At 35.6% G+C, this 22,227-nt stretch overlaps 1 protein-coding gene across 11 annotated transcripts in view; it reads left to right on the top strand.

Moving 5' to 3' along the window:
• LOC116581844 (disintegrin and metalloproteinase domain-containing protein 32-like) overlaps window positions 1-22,227 on the top strand; it is a 195,478-nt gene that overhangs the window by 113,377 nt on the left and 59,874 nt on the right. For 10 of the 11 annotated variants that reach the window (XR_004282259.1, XR_004282260.1, XM_032329135.1 and 7 more), the window contains 2 exons: window positions 942-1,034; window positions 2,438-2,633. Coding sequence is in view for 9 of the 11 variants with exons in the window: in XM_032329135.1 (XP_032185026.1) it covers window positions 942-1,034; window positions 2,438-2,633 (289 nt within the window). In the remaining 2 variants the exon portion in view is untranslated. The remainder of the gene's footprint in view (window positions 1-941; window positions 1,035-2,437; window positions 2,634-22,227) is intronic. The other variant, XM_032329137.1, reaches the window with a different exon arrangement.

Genomic DNA, 22,227 nt, shown 5'->3' with positions numbered 1-22,227 from the left:
TAGAGTTGTTTTGGAAATCCATTGAACTTGTGTTTGGTGTAAGTAGAGAGGGAAGTTATGGGGACATTCTGACTTTGCAGTAGGCATAAGCTCTATATACCTTTCCCCACCTCCAGCATTACTGAAGTATGACTGACAAATACAAATTTTATTTTTAAGGTGTTCAACATAATATTTTGATATATGTATAACCTTTGAAATGATTACTACAATCAAACTAATTAACCTATCCTTCACAAGTTCCCTTTTTTTTTTTTTTGTATGTGGTGAGGACACTTTTATCAATCCTCTTAGCAAATTTCAAGTGTATGATACAGTACTGTTAACTATAGTTATCATGTTTTACAGTGGATCCTGAAAACTAATTCATTCTTAAATGAAAATTTGTACCTTTTTTAAAAAAATATTTTATTTATTCACTTGACAGAAATCACAAGTAGGCAGAGAAGCAGACAGAGAGAGAAGGGGAAGCAGGCTCCCCACTGATCAGAGAGACCAAAGCAGGGCTTGATCCCAGGACCTGGGGATTACAACCTGAGCCAAAGGCAAAGGCCTTAACCCACTGAGCCACCCAGGCACCCTGAAAATTTGTACCTTTTGGACAGTATCTCCCCTTTTTCTCCACCCTCCAGATGCTATTAACCACCATTCTGTTCTCTTTCACTATTCTCTAATTTGTGGGAAAAAAAAAAGGTTGTTTCATATATTTTTCCTAGTTTTCTAGTTGGGTAAGAGTTTCTTGGTACTGGTTACTCTGTTTTGATTTGAAGTGAAAGTCTTACTTTAGTATTCTAATTGTTTAGAGATACAGAACTATAAATATTGACAGCATTAATATATTTCCCTAAAACTCAAAAAATAAGCCCAGTAAATATAGTTCTTGCCAAAGTTTATATTATTATCATGATGTACTTTTACTTGTGGATTCCATTAATTCATAGCAATGTGGACCTGCTAGCTGTTGTAATCCTCACACTTGTATGCTGAAACCAGGATCACAGTGTGCTGAAGGATTGTGCTGCAAGAACTGTCAGGTAAGATTTAAGTTTATTAATATCTTCCAAGTATGTAATGAATCATGTCTTAATACTTTAAATCACTTAGACCTATAGCTGAAATAGAAATAAGTGAACTTTCTGAAACTAATATTATACTGTATGTTAAGAAGATGGAATTTAAGTTAAAACAAAAAAATAAGTGAATTTTCAGATAAAGAAAAATATACTAAATTCACAATCAGATTTCTGATTTTGTGAAGATTACTTGGATGTTCAGGTTTTCTTCTTATGCGATTATTCTGCCTAACTTTATGCTGTTGTTCTTAAGACTTGGTTGAGAGCTATTGTACAATTTTTAATACAGAAGATCTCCCTTAAAAGGGGCTTTTTATTTACCCTATCCATTGTTTATATTTTTAGAAATAAAAATATTGTTACTGGTTGTGGTAATTACCTGTAGATATGTAATTGAAAGACACAACAATCTCCCATAAATGTATAAATAATGAAACTTACTAGAATAGCACTTCCTAAATGCTATGTTAGCACAAAGTTCAAACTACAAACTTATTATTTATTCAAAGATCATTTAATTGAAAGATCACATACCAGTTTATATGTTGAAGATGTTGACTCTTTTCCTGTTTTCCTTTTCAGCTCCTGCAATATATTTGTAACAGATTTGTCATATGACAATCCCTCTATTGAACTACCTACCATGGGTTCTGTGTTCTTGACTATCCTTGACTAATGCAATTTTGTTATTTTTTTCTAGAATCTTATCATGTGGTTACATTCTTACATCTGTAATCTTTTTATTGTCACCTGGAAATCATCAATTAAGATGTATGAGATAGATGTCCCTTTAAGATGGTTTATGTACATTTTCAGATTCTGTATATGAAAGTGTTAATTAACTACAGGATGATTCAAGAGAACAGTTATAATTAAGTTTCTTCTCTAAGAACTGCCTCTTTAGCCTTTGGTTTTCCTCTGTTTATTCTGTTATTTATGTGTTACATTTGTCATAGAATTACTAATGTTCCATACTTACAAACTATGCTTTGAATAAGTATATTTTATTTAGAAATTGTCTGAATTACATTGTTTTCACCCAAGAAATAATTATCTCAAGCTAAAAGTGATTTTTCCTCCCTTGCACTGAAATGAAAACAGAGCTTTGGCAATCATCGCATCATATTTATGTTATACTTTTGCATGTGCATATGCTTATTTCCTGTTATAGCTGATAACATACAGTTTTTTCAATATGATAAGCATAATGCTTTATACAAAGAAGGTACTAATAGACATTAATGAATAAATAGGTCATTAAACTATAAATAGAATGAATTTTGAAATAGAACAGTTTTGAAATACTGAGAAATACAACAATCTTAAGTGTAATGCTTTATTTTTTATATTTTAATTCCTATTAGATTGAAAAACGAGGTGTTCAATGTAGGGAAGCAAGACATCGTGAATGTGATATTGCTGAATTTTGTGATGGAGGGTCACCAGAATGTCCATATGATGTAACTATAAAGAATGGACGTCTATGTAGAAACAAATATCTGTGTTATGATGGAGGCTGCCAGGATACAAATGCACGTTGTGAGATCACATTTGGAAAAGGTAATATTGTTCTGTAAAATCTACATAGTTGGTACTTTGTATTTTTATTAACATTACCAAGACACATGGCAGTTAATTATATATAATTGTGTATATATATGTATATAATATATAATTGTATATAATGTGCATATTACATTAAAAATATACTTATAACAATGCATATGTACACATATATAATTATAATATATAAAATATAATTAATACATATGTATGTATGTGCAAGTTAAATTCTATCTATATATTTAAATATATATTTAAATTTTTTTATTGTGTTCTGTTAGTCACCATACAGTAAATCATTAGTTTCGATATAGTGTTCCATGATTCATGTGAGCTACCCTATGACCTAGCACTACTGGATATTTACCCCAAAGATACAGATGTTATGAAAAGAAGGGCCATATGCACCCCAATGTTTATATTTAAATTCTTTATTCTATTTAACATCTATGTTTTTATTTTTCAAACTTTATTAAGGTATATTTATATTTCTGACAAAGAAAATATATATTTAGGATAAATGAATTGTTTTGATATTTTGTGAAAAAATTGTCACAATCATGGTAGTTAACATATTAGTTACATATATATACCAAGAAATGAAATTTCTTAATCATAATGTCGTTCATTTTTAATTTTTGAGGAGTCTATATACAGTTTTCCATAATGAGTGTGCCAACCTCATTCCCCACAGCAGTGTACAAAGTTTCCCTTTCTCTACATCCTTGCTAACACTTGTTATTTTTTATCTATTTAATAATAGCTATCCTAAAAGGTATAAGTTGTGGTTTTGATTTACATTTTTCTTATGATTAGTGATGCTGAATACCTTTTCATTAATCTGATGGTCATTTATATATCTTCTTTTGAGAAATGCCTATTCAGGTCTTTTGCTTTTTAAATCTCATTATTTGTTTTTGCTCTTGAATTGTATGAGTTATTACATATTTTGTAGATTAACCCTTTATCAGATGTGTGATTAGCAGATAGGTCTCATTTTCACTCTGTTGATTGTTTCCTTTATTAAGTTTTTTTTAGTTTGGGGGCCCCTGGGTGGCTCAGATGGCTGAGTGTCTGACTCTTGGTTTAGCTTAGGTCAGGGTCTCATGAGTCTCTGGTCCAGCTCCCTGCTCAGTGGGGAGTGGGCTTGAAAGATTCTCTCCTTCTGCCCCTCCTCTTCCCTTGCTATCCCTCTTTCTCTCTAAAAATAAATATATATATATATATATTTTAAAAGGAAGTCTTTAAGTTTGATGTGTCCCACTTGTCTATTTTTGTTTTTGTTGTCTGTTCTCTCATGCCATATCTAAAATATTATTTCCCAGACAAATATTCAAGAGCTTTCCCCCTATTTTCTTGTAATTTAACAGTTTTGGGTCTTACGTTTATGTTTATCTTGACCCTTACCACCTTCTGCAGCTTTATTGAGATGTAATTGACCTATAACATTGTGTCATTTTAAGGTATATAACATGATTTGGTATGGTTATTTATTGCACAATGCACAATGATTACCACCATATTGTTAGCTAACACCTCCATCATGTGCTATAATTAACATTTCTTTTCGTGGTGAGAGTATTTAAAATCTTTTCTGCAAGTAATTTTCAAGTATGTAATACAGTATTATTAAGTATAATCATCATGTTGTACCTCAGAATCCCAGAACTTAAATCATCTTGTAACTAGAAATTGGTACCTTTTGACAAACATCTCTCCCTTTCCCCCACCTACCAGCCTTGGTAATCACAGGCTATGTATGCTTTGTTTACTTGAGTTCAGTTTTTGTTTTGTTTTGTTTTGTTTTGTTTTTGGTGATTTCACACATAAGCAATGCTATAGAATGTTTGTCTTTCCTTGTCTAACTTATTTCACTTAACACAATGCCCACAAGTTTATCCATGTTGGAATAAATGGAAGGATTTCCTTCTTCCTCATGAATGAATAAAATGTTACTTTATATAAATACTACATTTTCTTTACCAATCCTTTCATTGACAGATACTGTTTCTGTATCTTCCCTGTTGTGAAAAATGATACAAACATGAGGATGCAGATTTTTATTCAAGATCTTGTATTCATTTCCTGTAGATACAAAGTGGATTAGAAATGGGGTTGCTGGATCATATAGTAGTTCTACTTTTAACTTTTTTTTTTTTTTTTAAGATTTTATTTATTCATTTGACACAGAGAGATCACAAGTAGGCAGAGAGGCAGGCAGAGAGAGAGAGAGGAGGAAGCAGGCTCCCCACGGAGCAGAGAACCCGATGCGGGACTTGATCCCAGGACCCTGAGATCATGACCTGAGCCGAAGGCAGCGGCTTAACCCACTGAGCCATCCAGGCGCCCCTCTACTTTTAACTTTTAAAGGGACCTTCATACTGCTCTTCATATGGGTATTGGCTGTGCCAATTTACATTTCCACAAACAGTGCATAAGTGTTTCATTTTCCCCATATTTTCGCCAATATTTGTTATTTTTTCAGTTTTTGATGAAAGCCATTCTAATAGATGTAAGGAATTATTGTGGTTTTGGTTTGCATTTCTTTGGTATTAATGATATATTAAACATATTTTCATGTACCTTTGTCTATATTTATGTCTTTGAAAATAGTCTATTTTCTTCCTTTGCTCATTCTTAAATCAGATTGTTTGGATTTTTGTTACTGGGTTTTTTTTTGTTTTTAGGATTTTATTTATTTGTTTGACAGCTGGAGATCACAAGTAGGCAGAGAGGCAGGCAGAGAGAGACGGAGAAGCAGGCTCCCTGCTGAGCAGAGAGCCCGATGTGGGACTCGATCCCAGGATCCTGGGATCATGACCTGAGCCGAAGGCAGAGGCTTTAACCCACTGAGCCACTCAGGCGCCCTTGTTACTGAGTTTTATGAGTTCTTTGTATATTTTGGACATTTACCAGATTCGTCATTTGCAGATATTCACTTCCATTCCATAGATTGTCTTCATTGTTTTATTTCTTTTGCTATGCACGAGCCTTTGAGTTTGATGAAGTCCCATTATTACTTCTTGCTTTTGCTGCATGTGCTTTGGTGTCATATCTAAAAAGTCAGTGCCAACAACAGTGTCAGTGTCAATGCTTTTTCCCAATGTCATCTTCTAGGATTTTTATGGTGTTCATTCTTACATTTAAGTTGTTAATCTATTTCAAGTTAATTTTTGTGAATTGTATAAACTAGAGGTTTACTTTAATTCTTTTACATGAGAATATCCTGTTTTCCCAATGTCATTTATAGAATAGGTTCTTTTTTCCCCATTGAGTATTTTTGGCTCCCTCATCAAGTATTTTTTGAGCTTATACATGGGATTTGGTCTAGGTTCTCCATTCTGTTCCATTGGTCTGCTCTTCTAAAACAGTACCATACTGTTATAATTATTACAGTTTTGGAGTATAATTGAAATCAGGAATTGTGTACCTCTAGTTTTGTTTTTTCCTCAGGATTGCTTTAGATTTTAAAAGTTTCGGTGGTTCCATATAAATTTTAGTAGTTTTTTCTATTTCTGAAAAATGCCATTGGAATTTTGGTATAGATTGCTTTGAAACTACAAATGGTATTGGTAGTATTGACATTTTAAACTATTAATTCTTCTGATCCAAGAACACAAGATATCTTTTCTTTTGTTACTTAAATTTTTTTCATGAAAGTTTTGTCATTTTTAGGGTACAGATTTCTCACTTTATTTAAATTTATTCTGAAGTATTTTTATTGATTCTGATGCTAGTGAGAATGATACTGTTATTTTTCAGCTGCTTTGTTGTTAGTGTATAGAAATTCAAATGATTTCTGTATGTTGATTTTGTACCCTACAGAGTTACTGAATTTAATAGTTATAACACACCTTTTTGGTTGGGTCTTTAGGTCTCTCTCTATATGAGATTATATTTTCTACAAGACCATTTCACTTCTTCCTTTCCAGTTGGGATGCCTTTTATTATTTTTTACCCTGAAAGCTCTCATTACAATTTCTGGTACTATGTTGAGTAGGAGTGGTGTGAATGAGCATTTTTGTCTTATTTGTCATCTTAGAGGAAAAGCTTTCTAAGTTTGATATTGGCTGTGGGTTTATTATATGTGGACTTTATTGTGTTAAGATGTGTTCCTTCTATACTCAATTTGCTGATTATTTTTATCATGAAAGCATGTTGTATTTTGTCAAATGCTTTTTCTGTTTTTATTGAGAGAATCTTATGATCTTTTATCTTTCATTCTATTTATGTGGTATATCACAGTTAGTGATTTGCATATATTGAACTATCCTTGCATTCCAGAGATAAATACCATTTGATAATGGCGTTTTATTCTTTTAATGCTTGGTTGAATGTAGTTTAGCAATATTTTGTTGAGAATTTTTACATCTGTATTCGTTAGAGATGTTGGTCTATAGTCTTCTCTTCTTACAGTGTTTTCATTTGATTTTGGTATCAAGATAAAGCTGGCCTTATAGGATGAATTTAGAAATGATCTCTTCAGTTTTTTGGAGGAGTTTGAGAATGATTAACATTAACAAGTGTTTGGTATAATTCACCAGGGAGACTATCTGGTTTGGCCTCTTCTGTGTTGGGAAATTTATGATTACTGATTTTATCTCATCCTCAAAATTGGTCTGGAAGATGGCTGAGAAGTAGCAGGCTGAGACTACTTCAGCTGGCTGGAGATCAGCTAGATAGCTTATCTAAAGATTGCAAACACCTGAAAATCCATCGGCAGATCGAAGAGAAGAAGAACAGCAATTCTGGAAACAGAAAAACAACCACTTTCTGAAAGGTAGGACCGGCGGAGAAGTGAATCCAAAGCGACGGGAAGATAGACCCCGGGGGGAGGGGCCGGCTCCCGGCAAGCGGCGGAGCAACGGCGCACAAAATCAGGACTTTTAAAAGTCTGTTCCGCTGAGGGACATTGCTCCAGAGGCTAAACCGGGGCAAAGCCCATGCGGGGTCAGCGGAGCCTCAGATCCCGCAGGGTCACAGAAGGATTGGGGGTGTCTGAGTGTCGCAGAGCTTGCAGGTATTGGAACGGGAAAGCCGGCTACAGAGACAGAGCCGACAGTAAGCTCACAGCTCGGTGTTACCTTGAACCGGTCACAGGCTCGGTGAGCTTGGAGCGCGGCCAGAGGTCAGGCAGACGGGAGTAACTGGGCGCTGTTCTCTGAGGGCGCACTGAGGAGTGGGGCCCTGGGCTCTCGACTCCTCCGGACTGGAGACCAGGAGGCCGCCATTTGTATTCCCGTCCTCCGGAACTCTACGGAAAGCGCTCAGGGAACAAAAGCTCCTGAAAGCAAACCCCAGCGGATTACTCACCCTGGCCCCTGTTAAGGGCGGTGCAATTCCGCCTGGGACAAAGACACTTGAGAATCACTACAACGGGCCCCTCCCCCAGAAGATCAACAAGAAATCCAGCCGAGACCAAGTTCACCTACCAAGGAGTGCGGTTTCAATACCAAGGAGAGCAGCAGAATTCCAGAGGAGGAGAAAGCAAAGCACGGAACTCATGGCTTTTTCCCTGTGATTTTTTTTAGTCTTGCAGTTAATGTGATTTTTTTCTTTTTCATTTTTTGTTTTTTTTTCTCGCCTTCTGGTAAATTTTTTTTTTAACTTTTACCTTTTTCTTTTTTAACATTTTTTAACTAGTTTATCCAATATATATATTTTTTCTTTTTTATATTTTTCTTATTTGTTTTCTTTTTTTTAATTCTTTTTTTTTCTTTTTTCTTTCTTCCTTTTTGAACCTCTTTTTATCCCCTTTCTACCCCCTCACGATTTGGGATCTCTTATAATTTGGTTAAAGCATATTTTCCTGCGGTTGTTGCCACCCTTTTAGTATTTTCCTTGCTCCTTCATATACTCTTATCTGGACAAAATGACAAGACGGAAAAATTCAACACAAAAAAAAGAACAAGAGGCAGTACCGAAGGCTAGGGACCTAATCAATACAGACATTGATAATACGTCAGATCTAGAGTTCAGAATGACAATTCTCAAGGTTCTAGCCGGGCTCGAAAAAGGCATGGAAGATATTAGAGAAACCCTCTCGAGAGATATAAAAGCCCTTTCTGGAGAAATAAAAGAACTAAAATCTAACCAAGTTGAAATCATAAAAGCTATTAATGAGGTGCAATAAAAAATGGAGGCTCTCACTTCTAGGATAAATGAGGCAGAAGAAAGAATTAGTGATATAGAAGACCAAATGACGGAGAATAAAGAAGCTGAGCAATAGAGGGACAAACAGCTACTGGAACACGAGGGGAGAATTCGAGAGATAAGTGACACCATAAGATGAAACAACATTAGAATAATTGGGATTCCAGAAGAAGAAGAAAGAGAGAGGGGAGCAGAAGGTATATTGGAGAGAATTATCGGGGAGAATTTCCCCAATATGGCAAAGGGAACGAACATCGAAATTCAGGAGGTTCAGAGAACGCCCCTCAAAATCAATAAGAATAGGCCCACACCCCGTCACCTAATAGTAAAATTTACAAGTCTCAGTGACAAAGAGAAAATCCTGAAAGCAGCCCGGGCAAAGAAGTCTGTAACCTACAATGGTAAAAATATTAAATTGGCAGCTGACTTATCCACAGACACCTGGCAGGCCAGAAGGAGCTGGCATGATATTTTCAGAGCTAAATGAGAAAAGCATGCAGCCAAGAATACTATATCCAGCTAGGCTATCATTGAAAATAGAAGGAGAGATTAAAAGCTTCCAGGACAAACAAAAACTGAAAGAATTTGCAAACACCAAACCAGCTCTACAGGAAGTATTGAAAGGGGTCCTCTAAGCAAAGAGAGAGCCTACAAGTGGTAGATCAGTAAGGAACAGAGACCATATACAGTAACAGTCACCTTACAGGCAATACAATGGCACTAAATTCATATCTCTCAATAGTTACCCTGAATGTGAATGGGCTAAATGCCCCTTTCAAAAGACACAGGGTATCAGAATGGATAAAAAAACAAAACCCATCTATATGTTGCCTCCAAGAAACTCATTTTAAGCCCGAAGACACCTCCAGATTTAAAGTGAGGGGGTGGAAAAGAACTTACCATGCTAATGGACATCACAAGAAAGCAGGAGTGGCAATCCTTATATCAGATCAATTAGATTTTAAGCCAAAGACTATAATAAGAGATGAGAAAGGACACTATATCATACTCAAAGGGTCTGTCCAACAAGAAGATTTAACAATTTTAAATATCTATGCCCCCAACCTGGGAGCAGCCAACTATATAAACCAATTAATAACAAAATCAAAGAAACACATCAACAATAATACAATAATAGTAGGGGACTTTAACACTCCCCTCACTGAAATGGACAGATCATCTAAGCAAAAGATCAGCAAGGAAATAAAGGCCTTAAACGACACACTGGACCAGATGGACATCACAGATATATTCAGAACATTTCATCCCAAAGCAACAGAATACACATTCTTCTCTAGTGCACATGGAACATTCTCCAGAATCGATCACATCCTCGGTCCTAAATCAGGACTCAACTGGTATCAAAAGATTGGGATCATTCCCTGCATATTTTCAGACCACAATGCTCTGAAGCTAGAACTCAACCACAAGAGGAAGTTTGTAAAGAACCCAAATACATGGAGACTAAACAGCATCCTTCTAAAGAATGAATGGGTCAACCGGGAAATTAAAGAAGAATTGAAAAAAATCATGGAAACAAATGATAATGAAAATACAATGGTTCAAAATCTGTGGGACACAACAAAGGCAGTCCTGAGATGAGAATATATAGCGGTACAAGCCTTTCTCAAGAAACAAGAAAGGTCTCAGGTACACAACCTAACCCTACACCTAAAGGAGCTGGAGAAAGAACAAGAAAGAAACCCTAAGCCCAGCAGGAGAAGAGAAATCATAAAGATCAGAACAGAAATCAATGAAATAGAAACCAAAAAAACAACAGAGCAAATCAACAAAACTAGGAGCTGGTTCTTTGAAAGAATTAATAAAATTGATAAACCCCTGATAGTTGTCTTTCTCTGCTTGACTTATTTCGCTAAGATTATGCTGAGTGAAATAAGTCAAGCAGAGAGAGTCAATTATCATATGGTTTCATAACAAATAGCATGGAGGACATGGGGACTTAGAGTGGAGAAGGGAGTTGGGGGAAATTGGAAGGGGAGGTGAACCATGAGAGACTATGGACTCTGAAAAACAATCTGAGGGTTTTGAAGGGACGGGGGGTGGGAGGTTGGGGTACCAGGTGGTGGGTATTATAGAGGGCACGGATTGCATGGAGCACGGGGTGTGGTGCAAAAATAATGAATACTGTTATGCTGAAAATAAAAAAAATTTAAAAAAAAAATTGATAAACCCCTGGCCCGACTTATCAAAAAGAAAAGAGAAAGGACCCAAATAAATAAAATCATGAACGAAAGAGGAGAGATCACAACTAACACCAAAGAAATACAAACTATTATAAGAACATACTATGAACAACTCTACGCCAACAAATTTGACAATCTGGAAGAACTGGATGCATTCCTACAGACATATAAACTACCACAACTGAACCAGGAAGAAATAGAAAGCCTGAACAGACCCATAACCACTAAGGAGATTGAAACAGTCATTAAAAATCTCCAAACAAACAAAAGCCCAGGGCCAGAGGGCTTCCTGGGGGACTTCTACCAAACATTTAAAGAAGAACTAATTCCTATTCTCCTGAAACTGTTCCAAAAAATAGAAATGGAAGGAAAACTTCCAAACTCATTTTATGAGGCCAGCATCACCTTGATCCCAAAACCAGACAAGGATCCCATCAAAAAAGAGAGCTATAGACCAATATCTTTGATGAACACAGATGCGAAAATACTCAACAAAATACTAGCCAATAGGATTCAACAGTACATTAAAAAGATTATTCACCACGACCAAGTGGGATTTATTCCAGGGCTGCAAGGTTGGTTCAACATCCGCAAATCAGTCAATGTGATACAACACATCAATAAAAGAAAGAACAAGAACCATATGATACTCTCAATAGATGCTGAAAAAGCATTTGACAAAGTACAGCATCCCTTCCTGATCAAAACTCTTCAAAGTGTAGGGATAGAGGGCACATACCTCAATATCATCAAAGCCATCTATGAAAAACCCACCGCAAATATCATTCTCAATGGAGAAAAACTGAAAGCTTTTCCGCTAAGGTCAGGAACATGGCAAGGATGTCCATTATCACCACTGCTATTCAACATAGTACTAGAGGTCCTACCCTCAGCAATCAGACAACAAAAGGAAATTAAAGGCATCCAAATCAGCAAAGAAGAAGTCAAATTATCACTCTTTGCAGATGATATGATACTATATGTGGAAAACCCAAAAGACTCCACTCCAAAACTGCTAGAACTTATACAGGAATTCAGTAAAGTGTCAGGATATGAAATCAATGCACAGAAATCAGTTGCATTTCTCTACACCAACAGCAAGACAGAAGAAAGAGAAATTAAGGAGTCAATCCCATTTACAATTGCACCCAAAACCATAAGATACCTAGGAATAAACCTAACCAAAGAGGCACAGAATCTATACTCAGAAAACTATAAAGTACTCATGAAAGAAATTGAGGAAGACACAAAGAAATGGAAAAATGTTCCATGCTCATGTATTGGAAGAATAAATATTGTGACAATGTCTATGCTACCTAAAGCAATCTACACATTTAATGCAATTCCTATCAAAGTACCATCCATCTTTTTCAAAGAAATGGAACAACTAATTCTAAAATTCTAAAACCAGAAAAGACCTCGAATAGCCAAAGGGATATTGAAAAAGAAAGCCAACGTTGGTGGCATCACAATTCCGGACTTCAAGCTCTATTACAAAGCTGTCATCATCAAGACAGCATGGTACTGGCACAAAAACAGACACATAGATCAATGGAACAGAATAGAGAGCCCAGAAATAGACCCTCAACTCTATGGTCAACTAATCTTCGACAAAGCAGGAAAGAATGTCCAATGGAAAAAAGACAGCCTCTTCAACAAATGGTGCTGGGAAAATTGGACAGCCACATGCAGAAAAATGAAATTGGACCATTTCCTTACACCACACACAAAAATAGACTCAAAATGGATGAAGGACCTCAATGTGCGAAAGGAATCCATCAAAATCCTTGAGGAGAACACAGGCAGCAACCTCTTCGACCGCAGCCGCAGCAACATCTTCCTAGGAACAACGCCAAAGGCAAGGGAAGCAAGGGCAAAAATGAACTATTGGGATTTCATCAAGATCAAAAGCTTTTGCACAGCAAAGGAAACAGTTAACAAAATCAAAAGACAACTGACAGAATGGGAGAAGATATCTGCAAACGACATATCAGATAAAGGACTAGTGTCCAGAATCTATAAAGAACTTAGCAAACTCAACACCCAAAGAACAAATAATCCAATCAAGAAATGGGCAGAGGACATGAACAGACATTTCTGCAAAGAAGACATCCAGATGGCCAACAGACACATGAAAAAGTGCTCCATATCACTCGGCAGCAGGGAAATACAAATCAAAACCACAATGAGATATCACCTCACACCAGTCAGAATGGCTAAAATCAACAATTCAGGAAAAGACAGATGCTGGCGAGGATGCGGAGAAAAGGGAACCCTCCTACACTGCTGGTGGGAATGCAAGCTGGTGCAACCACTCTGGAAAACAGCATGGAGGTTCCTCAAAATGTTGAAAATAGAACTGCCCTATGACCCAGCAATTGCACTATTGGGTATTTACCCTAAGGTACAAACATAGTGATCCAAAGGGGCACATGCACCCGAATGTTTATAGCAGCAATGTCCACAATAGCCAAACTATGGAAAGAACCTAGATGTCCATCAACAGATGAATGGATCAAGAAGATGTGGTATATATACACAATGGAATACTATGCAGCCATCAAAAGAAATGAAATCTTGCCATTTGCGACAACATGGATGGAACTAGAGCGTATCATGCTTAGTGAAATAAGTCAAGCAGAGAAAGACAACTATCATATGATCTCCCTGATATGAGGAAGTGGTGATGCAACATGGGGGCTTAAGTGGGTAGGAGAAGAATCAATGAAACAAGATGGGATTGGGAGGGAGACAAACCATAAGTGACTCTTAATCTCACAAAACAAACTGAGGGTTGCTGGGGGGAGGGGGTTTGGGAGAAGGGGGTCGGATTATGGACATTGGGGAGGGTATGTGCTTTGGTGAGTGCTGTGAAGTGTGTAAACCTGGCGATTCACAGACCTGTACCCTTGGGGATAAAAATATATGTTTATAAAAAATAAAAAATTAAAAAAAAAAGAAAAAAAATTAAAAAAAAATTGGTCTGTTCTGATTTTCTAGTTTTTCATGATTTAATATTAATTGGTTATGTTTCTAGGAATTTATCTACTTTTTCTAGGTTCTCCCAATTTGTCAACATATAATTGTTCATAATAGTTGCTTATGACCCTTTGCATGTTTATGTTATCAGTTATAATGTCTCTTCCTTAATTTATGGTTACCTATTTGAATCTTCTTTTCTTCTTTTTTTTTTTTTTGAATCTTCTTTTTTAGTCTAGTTGGATGTTTGTCAAATTTGTATGTCTTTTCGAGAAACCAGCTCTTATTTTGTTAATCTTTTTATTGTTTTTCTTATCCCTATTTAATTCATTTCTGGTCTGCTCTTTGTTATATTTTTTCATCTGCTAATATGGTAGCTTTTTTTCTTTTTCCTTGAGGTATAGAGTTGGGTTGTTTATTTTACACCTTTTTTCTTATATGGAGGTGTTTATTGCTATAAACTTCCCTCTTAGAACTGCTTTGCAGAATCCCATAGATTTTGATATATTGTCCTTCCATTTTCATTTATTTCAGTATAATTTTTGATTTATGTTTGATTTCTTCTTTGACCCACTGGTTGTTTCAGAGCATGTTCTCTAATTTCCACATATTGGTGAGTTTTCCAGATTTCCTTCAATTACTAATTTTCAGTTCCACATTGTTGTTGTTGTAAACGTTACTTTGTATGATTTCCGTCTTAAGTTTACTAAGACTTGTTTTATGGCTTATCATATGATCTGTCCTGGAAAGTGTTCCATGCACACTTGAGAAGAATGTGTGTTCTGCTGCTGCTAAATGGAATATTCTGTATATGTCTGTTATATCTATTTGGTCCAAAGTCTGGTCCTAGTCCAGCTTTTCCTTGTTGATTTTCTGTCTGAATATCTATCCTTTGTAGGAAGTGGAATATTTAAACCCCCTAGTATTATTGTATTGTTGTCTATTTCTCCCTTCAGTTTTATTAGCACTTATGATATTTAAGTACATCAATATAGAGTGGATATATATTTATAATTGTCATATCCTCTTGATGAATTGACTGCCTTATTATATAATGATCTTTTTTACTCCTCTTGTTAGCATTTTGACTTATAGTCTATTTTGTCTGATATATAGCTATCCCTGCTTGCTAGTTTTCCACTTGCATGGAAAATCTTTTTCCATTCCTTTACATTTGCTTATGTGTGTCCTTAGAGCTGAAGTGAATCTCTTGTGGGCAGCATATACTTGGGTCTTATTTTTCTACCTGTTCATGAAGCAACTCTGTCCTTTGATTAGGAAATCCAGTTCCTTTGCATTTAGAGTGATTATGGATAGGCAAGCACCTACTAATTCCAACTTGTTAATTGTTATTTTCCCATTTTTCTCTTTCTGCTTCCCTTTGTGAATTTGTGATTTTTCATAGTAGTATGCTTTGATTCCCTTCTCTTTATTATTTGTGAATCTACTGCAGGTTTTTGTTTATGGTTACTGTGAAACTTACATAAAATATATGTATAACAGCTTATTTTATGCCAAAAGAGTAATGTTTGATCAATTTCAAAACCCTTCCCAAGTCTCCCCTCCTGTTATGTTTTTGATGTCAAAATAACATCTTTTTGTAGTGTGTATCCACTAAGAAATTACTGTAGCTATTGCTATTTTAATACTTTTCTCCTTTAACTTTTATACTAGAGTTAACACATAACCATGTTACAGTTTGAATATTATGAATTTTACTATGTCCTTGTCTTTGCAGATGTATTGTATACTTTAATTTGTGTTCATGTTACTGATTAGCTTTTCTCATTTCAGCGTGATGAACTCCTTTTGGCATTTTTTCTAAGGCAGATTTAGTGTTGATCAATTCCCTTAGCTTTTGTTTACTAGCAAAAGTCTTTATCTCACCTTAATTTCTGAAGGACAACTTTGCTGGGTAAGGTATTTTTGGTTACCAGTTTCTTTCTTTCAGAACTTTTATTATATCATCCTATGTCTCCTGATTTACAAGATCTCTGCTAAGAAATCTACTGACAGCTTTCTGGGGTGGGAGGGATTCTCTTTTATGAGAGACAATATATTTTTTTTACCACTTTCCCTTATTGTTGATTTTAGATAGTTTTATTACAATGTCTCTTTATTATTACTATGTGTCTTGGAGGAGACCATTTTGGATTGAATTTTTGAGGTGATCTATTAACTTCATAAACTTATATGTCCAAATCTCTCCCCAGGTTTGAGATGTTCTCAGTCATTATATAAGTAAGACTTCTACTCCTTTCTCCCTCTCTTTTCTTTCTGGGACTCCAGTGATGCATACATTATTTCTCTCAAGGGTGTCCTATACATCACATAGGCTTTCTTTATAACCTTGCATTCTTTTTCCATTAGTTTATCTAATTGGATAATTTCAATTGATCTGTCTTCTAGCTTACTGATTCTGCTTGCTTGGTCAGTTAAACTGTTGAACTATTCTACTGAATTCTTCAGTTTAGTTGTTGGATTATTTAGTTCCACAATTTCTGTTTGATTCTTTTTATATTTTCTATTTGTCGAACCTCTGATTTTGTTCTTGTATTGTTTTTTGATTTTATTACATTGTTTATCTGTATTGCACTATATTGTAGCTCTCTCAGCATTTTTAGAACAATTAATTTGAAATATTTATCAGACAATTCCTGGATCTCCATTTGTGTGAAGCTATTTGTTGGAGGTTTACTATATCCTTTTGGTGGCATCATGTTTCTATGCTTCTTCATGATCCCTGTAGCTGTGCGTAGTTATCTACTTATTTGAAGAAGCAGTCACCTCTTCTAGACTTTATGGATTGACTTTGGTAAGGGAAGACTTTCATCTATGGGAGGGGGCATTCTGGAGTAAGTGGTGATCCGGGGTCTAGTGGTGCAGTGTACCCTGTTTGGGCATGTGTTGATGGCACTTGGTCCATGGGGTGTAATGTCTCCTTGGCTTAGGCCACTAGGGTTCATGGCTTGGATGTTGTGTGGTCAGACAGTCCTCAGTGGCTTCTGGGGCTATTAGAGTTCTCAGGAAAATCTCCAGGTTCAGTGCCTAGAGACTAGGGATAGACAGTGTTAGTGGCTGGAGGTGACTGAGTGCACACAATTGGCTATAGAGGCCTATTCCAGGTGCCTGTGTAGGGGTAAGGGCTGGTTGGATACACACTTACAGTGATAGAGGCCAGAGCAAGCAGCAAAGGCCAAGTCCAATTATGGGCTTACTAGCAGCTGTCATGTCACTGGTTATTGGCATACACTACCATAGCTTCACCTTCATGCCCAGGCATACACACTGCATTAGGTGTTAATGATAGCATTTGGGCCACTTGTCTGTGGATACAGAGTGGAGGGGCTAGCTCCAGGTGTGCCCTGAGGCTAATCCATTTAGCTAGTCTATGCCCTTTGATTGGAGAATTTAATCTATTTAGTTTTTAAAAAATTTTTTAAAAATTTACTTGATAGAGATCACAGGTAGACAGAGAGGCAGTCAGAGAGAGAGGAGGAAGCAGACTCCCTGCAGGGAGCCTGATGCGGGGCTTGATCCCAGCATCCCAAGATCATGACCTGAGCTGAATGCAGAAGCTTTAACCCACTGAGCCACCCAGGTGCCCCTAATCCATTTAATTTTAAATTCATTTTTAGTAGGTGAAGATTAACTATTGTCATTTGTTTATGTTTTCTGTCTCTTTTGCAGTTTTATTGTCTGTCATTGTTGTCCATTCCAATTTGATGATTTTTTTGGTAGTAACTTTGATTCTTTTCTACCTTTTGTGTATCTATTATAGATTTTTTTCTTTATACAGCTCGAGGCTTGTATAAAGTAACTTGTAGTTGTAGCCTTCTAAGTTGATAAGCTTAACTTCAATTGTATACATAAAAATTTATACTTTTTTAAAAAAGATTTTATTTATTTATTTGACAGAGAGAGAGAGATCACAAGTAGGCCGAGAGGCAGGCAGAGAGAGAGGGAGGTGCAGGCTCCCCGCTGAGCAGAGAGCCCGATGAGGAACTCGATCCCAGGACCCTGAGATCATGACCTGAGCCAAAAGCAGAGGCTTAACCCACTGAGCCACCCAAGCTCCCTAAAAATCTATACTTTTACTTCCCCTTCACGTACTTTGTGCTATTTTAGTCAGAATTGCTTCTGTTTATATTGTATATTCAAAATATAAACAAATTTTTATATTTTAACAGTTATATTAGATTAAAAGTGATTTATATATCATCATCACAGCTTTATATCCTTGACCATTGAGCTTTACATTTTCTTATGCTTTTTCATTGCTGCGTAGTATGTTTTCATTTTAATTTGAGGAACTCCCTTTAGGATTTCTTGAAGGCAGATCTAGTTGTGATAAACTTAACTTTGTGTTTGTCTGAGAAAGACTATCCTTCTTTATTTTTAAAAAGCAGTTTTTCTGAACACAGTACTTTTTGGTTGGCAGATTTTTTTGAACTTCAATTATATCATCCACTCCATCCTAGCCTACAAGGTTTCCACTAAAAAAAAATCCACTCCTGGTTTTGTGGGGTTTCCATTGTATATGAGTAGCCACTTTTCCCTGCCTTCTTTCAAATTCTTTTTCCTTGATAATTTGTTTATAATGTAAATCTGTTTAGTGTTGTCTTGGTTGATCCTATTTTGGATCCTTTGACTTTTGTGAACCTAGATATCCATTTGTCTTCTAAGATTTGGGAATTTTTCAGCTCCTTTTCCTTAAATAAGCTTTCTGCCTCATTCTCTTTCTTTTAATGTGACTGCAGTAATGCCTATTGATTCATATGTTGGTGTCTCATAATCCTGTAGGACTTCATTCTTTTTTTTTTTCCCCTTGCCTGAACATGTCTTCCAATTTGCATATTGTTTCTTTTCTTTGCTTGATTCTGCTGTTGAAGTTCTCTATTGCATTTTTGTCTTTTATTTTTTATTTTAATTCCATTATAGTTAACATACAGTGTTATGTTAGTTTCAGGTGTACAATGTAGTGATTCAGCAATTCCATACATCACCCAATGCTTACCATGAGAAATGCACTAGTTAATCCCTATCACCTATTTCATTCACTCCCCCACTCACCACCCCTCTAGTAAACATCTAGTTTGTCCTCTGTTTCTTGATTTGCCTCTCTGTACTCTGTTTCCCGTTGCTCAATTGTTTTGTTTCTTAAATTCTACATATGAGTGAAATTATGTCTTTTTCTGACTGACTTATAGCATTATAATAACTTGCTCTATCCATGCTAGGCAAATGGCAAGATTCATTCTTTTTTTTTAAGGCTGAATAATATTCCATTACACACACACACACACACCCCACTACTTCTTTATCTATTCATTAATTTATGGACCCTTAGGCTGCTTCCATATCTTGGCTATTGTAAATAATGCTGCTATAAACATAAGGGTGCATGTATCCTTTTGAATTAATGTTTTTGTATCCTTTGGTAAATACCCAGTAGTGTGATTGCTGGATTCTAAGGATCCTAAGAGATTCAGGAATCTCTATACTGTTTTCCAGAGTGGTTGCTCCAGCTTACACTCTCACCAGCCATTCATGAGAGTTCCTTTATCTCCTCACCAATACCCACTGATTCTTGTGTTGTTGATTTTAGTCTTTCTGGCAGGTGTAGGGTGATATCTCATTGTAGTTTTGATTTGCATTTCCCTGGTGATGAGTGATGTTGAGCATCTTTTCATGTGTTTGTTTGCCATCTGCATGTCTTTTTTGGAGAAATGTCTGTTTATGTCTTCTGCCCATTTTAAAAATTGGATTATTTGGTTTTTTGGGCGTTGAGTTGCATAAGTTCTTTATATATTTTGGGTACTAAACCTTTATCAGACAAGTCATTTGCAAATATCTTCTCCCATTCATTCAGTTGCTTTTTAGTTTTGTTGGTTATTTACTTCATTATACAGATTTTTATTTTGATGTAGTCCCAATAGCTTTTTTTCCTTTTATTTCTCTTACCTTAGGTGACATAACTAGAAAAAAGGCACCTCTAAAATTTTTTTCTTAATAAAAGCATTTATAGCATAAATTTCGCTCTAACATCTGCTTTTGCTCCATCCTGTATGTTTTAAAATATTGTGTTTTCTTTTTCTTTTGTATTGAGACTATTTTGATTTGCCGTTTTCTTATTTGGCCTATTGCTTGTCCAGCGGTGTGTTGTTTAATATTTATATATTCAATATTTAGTATTTACATTGTAGATTTTTCGACTCTGTTTTAGTTTTGCTTTTTTTGTAGATTTTTTGGCTGTGTTTTAGTTTTGCTTTTTTAGTTTTGTACTATTGTGGTTGGGAAATATACTTAATATGATTTCAGTCATCTTAATTTTAGAATACTTATCGTTTCTTTTTAAAAAAAATTTATTCATTTGAGAGAGAGAGAACAAATGAGAGAGAGCACAAACAAGGTGAGGGGAGAGGGAGAAGCAAACTTCCTGCAAAGCAGGGAGCCAGGTGTGGGACTTGATCTCAGAACTCTGGGATCATGACCTGAGCCCAAGGCAGAGGCTTAACTGACTGAGCCATCTGGGTGCCCATTGTTATGTCTCTTTTTACATGATGACATGACCAGGGGATTCTTCTGTATGTACTTGAAGAAAATCTGTATTCTGTTTTTTTTTTTTTTTTTTGGATGAATGCTTTATATATATATACTTCACGTATTCTGAAGTATGCTTCAAGCAAAAAATGTTCTTGTAGAAAAAAAATAACTGAAGGTTTTTTTAAAATTAACATATAATATATTATTTTTTCAGGGGTACAGGTCTGAGATTCATCAATCTTATACCATTCACAGCACTCACCATTGCACATACCCTCCTTAGAGTCCCATTACCCAGCCACCCCATCCCTCCCACCCCCCTCTAGCCACCCTCAGTTTTTTTCCTGAGATTAAGAGTCCCTTATGATTTGTCTCCCTCCCTGGGGCTCTTATTTAAAATAAAGCATATCAGAGGGGAGATAGGTGGCGGATGGATGAAATAGGTGAAGGGGATTAAGAATACACTTATCATGATGAACACTGAGTAATTATGTGTAGAATTGTTGAATCAGTAAATTGTACATCTGAAACTAATATAACACTAAGTTTACTATGCTGGAATGAAAATTTTAAAAAAACCTAATAAAAAATAAAATAAAAAAATACATGGAAAAAAATGAAAATGAAACACAACAGTCCAAAACCTTTGGGATCCAGCAAAAGCAGTTCTAAGAGAAGAAGCAAGAAAAATCTCAAGCAATTTAATCTTATACTTATCAGAACTAGAAAAAGAACAACATAAAGCACCTGGATGACTCAGTCTGTTAAGCATCTAATTTCAGCTCAGGTCTTGACCTCAGGACCCTGGGATCCTCACACAGTGTTTATCTTCTGATAACTCCTGGTAGATTCATGACTGTGCACTTCCAATCCTTGCAAAAAGCAGTGCTTATCTGCTTGTAGAGATCCAGATATATATTCTTAGATCCAGACTGATTTCGTGGTTCAGAATGGTTTGGTAGATATCCAACTAAATTCAGGGAATTGGTTGAAATGGGGTCCCCTACTCGTCCACCATCTTGCCTAAAAAAAGAAATATTTTTCTTTTATAGTTATTTTAAAAAATATGTGCAATTGTTCTATCATCATTTTTAATAAAGACTTTTTCATTCATTTGATTTGAAATCTTTGTTAAAAAAATCAATTGAGAATGTAGGAGAGTTCCATTTCTGGATTTTCTTCTGCTTCATTGGTCTATCTATCCTTATGTTATTGATTATCATAACTTATGGTAAGATTTAAAATCAGGTAATGTAAATTCAACTTTGTTTATTATTTTCAATATTGCTTTGGATTTTCTGAATCCTTTTCATCTTCATTTAAACTTTAATATTGGCTTGCCAATTTCTAAAAAAGAAATGCCATTTAGGATTTTAATTAAGGTTGTATTGAATTTATAGATGAATTCTAGATTATTGACAACAATATAGTGTCTTGCAGACCATGAATATGTTCTTAAAAAATGTTTTTTAGTTTATAGTGAACTTTTTTTTTAAATCTTTATATTATTCCTAACTATGTTTTGGGTTTTGGTGCTGTTGTAAAATAGTATTGCTTTCATGAAACTTGGTTTTCCAGTTGTTTGTTGCTACTAAGTAGAAATACAATTAATTTTTGTATCTTAATCTTTTATCTGTGATCTGATGTAGTGAAATAAACAAAATGACTCTGAGTAGTTATAGAGAAGTCTTATTCTAACTAGTCACCAG

Source organism: Mustela erminea, chromosome 21 (genome assembly GCF_009829155.1).
Source record: "Mustela erminea isolate mMusErm1 chromosome 21, mMusErm1.Pri, whole genome shotgun sequence".
NCBI lineage: Eukaryota > Metazoa > Chordata > Mammalia > Carnivora > Mustelidae > Mustela > Mustela erminea.
Note: the sequence above shows the minus strand (reverse complement) of the source record. Positions and strands in the feature narration are given on the sequence as shown.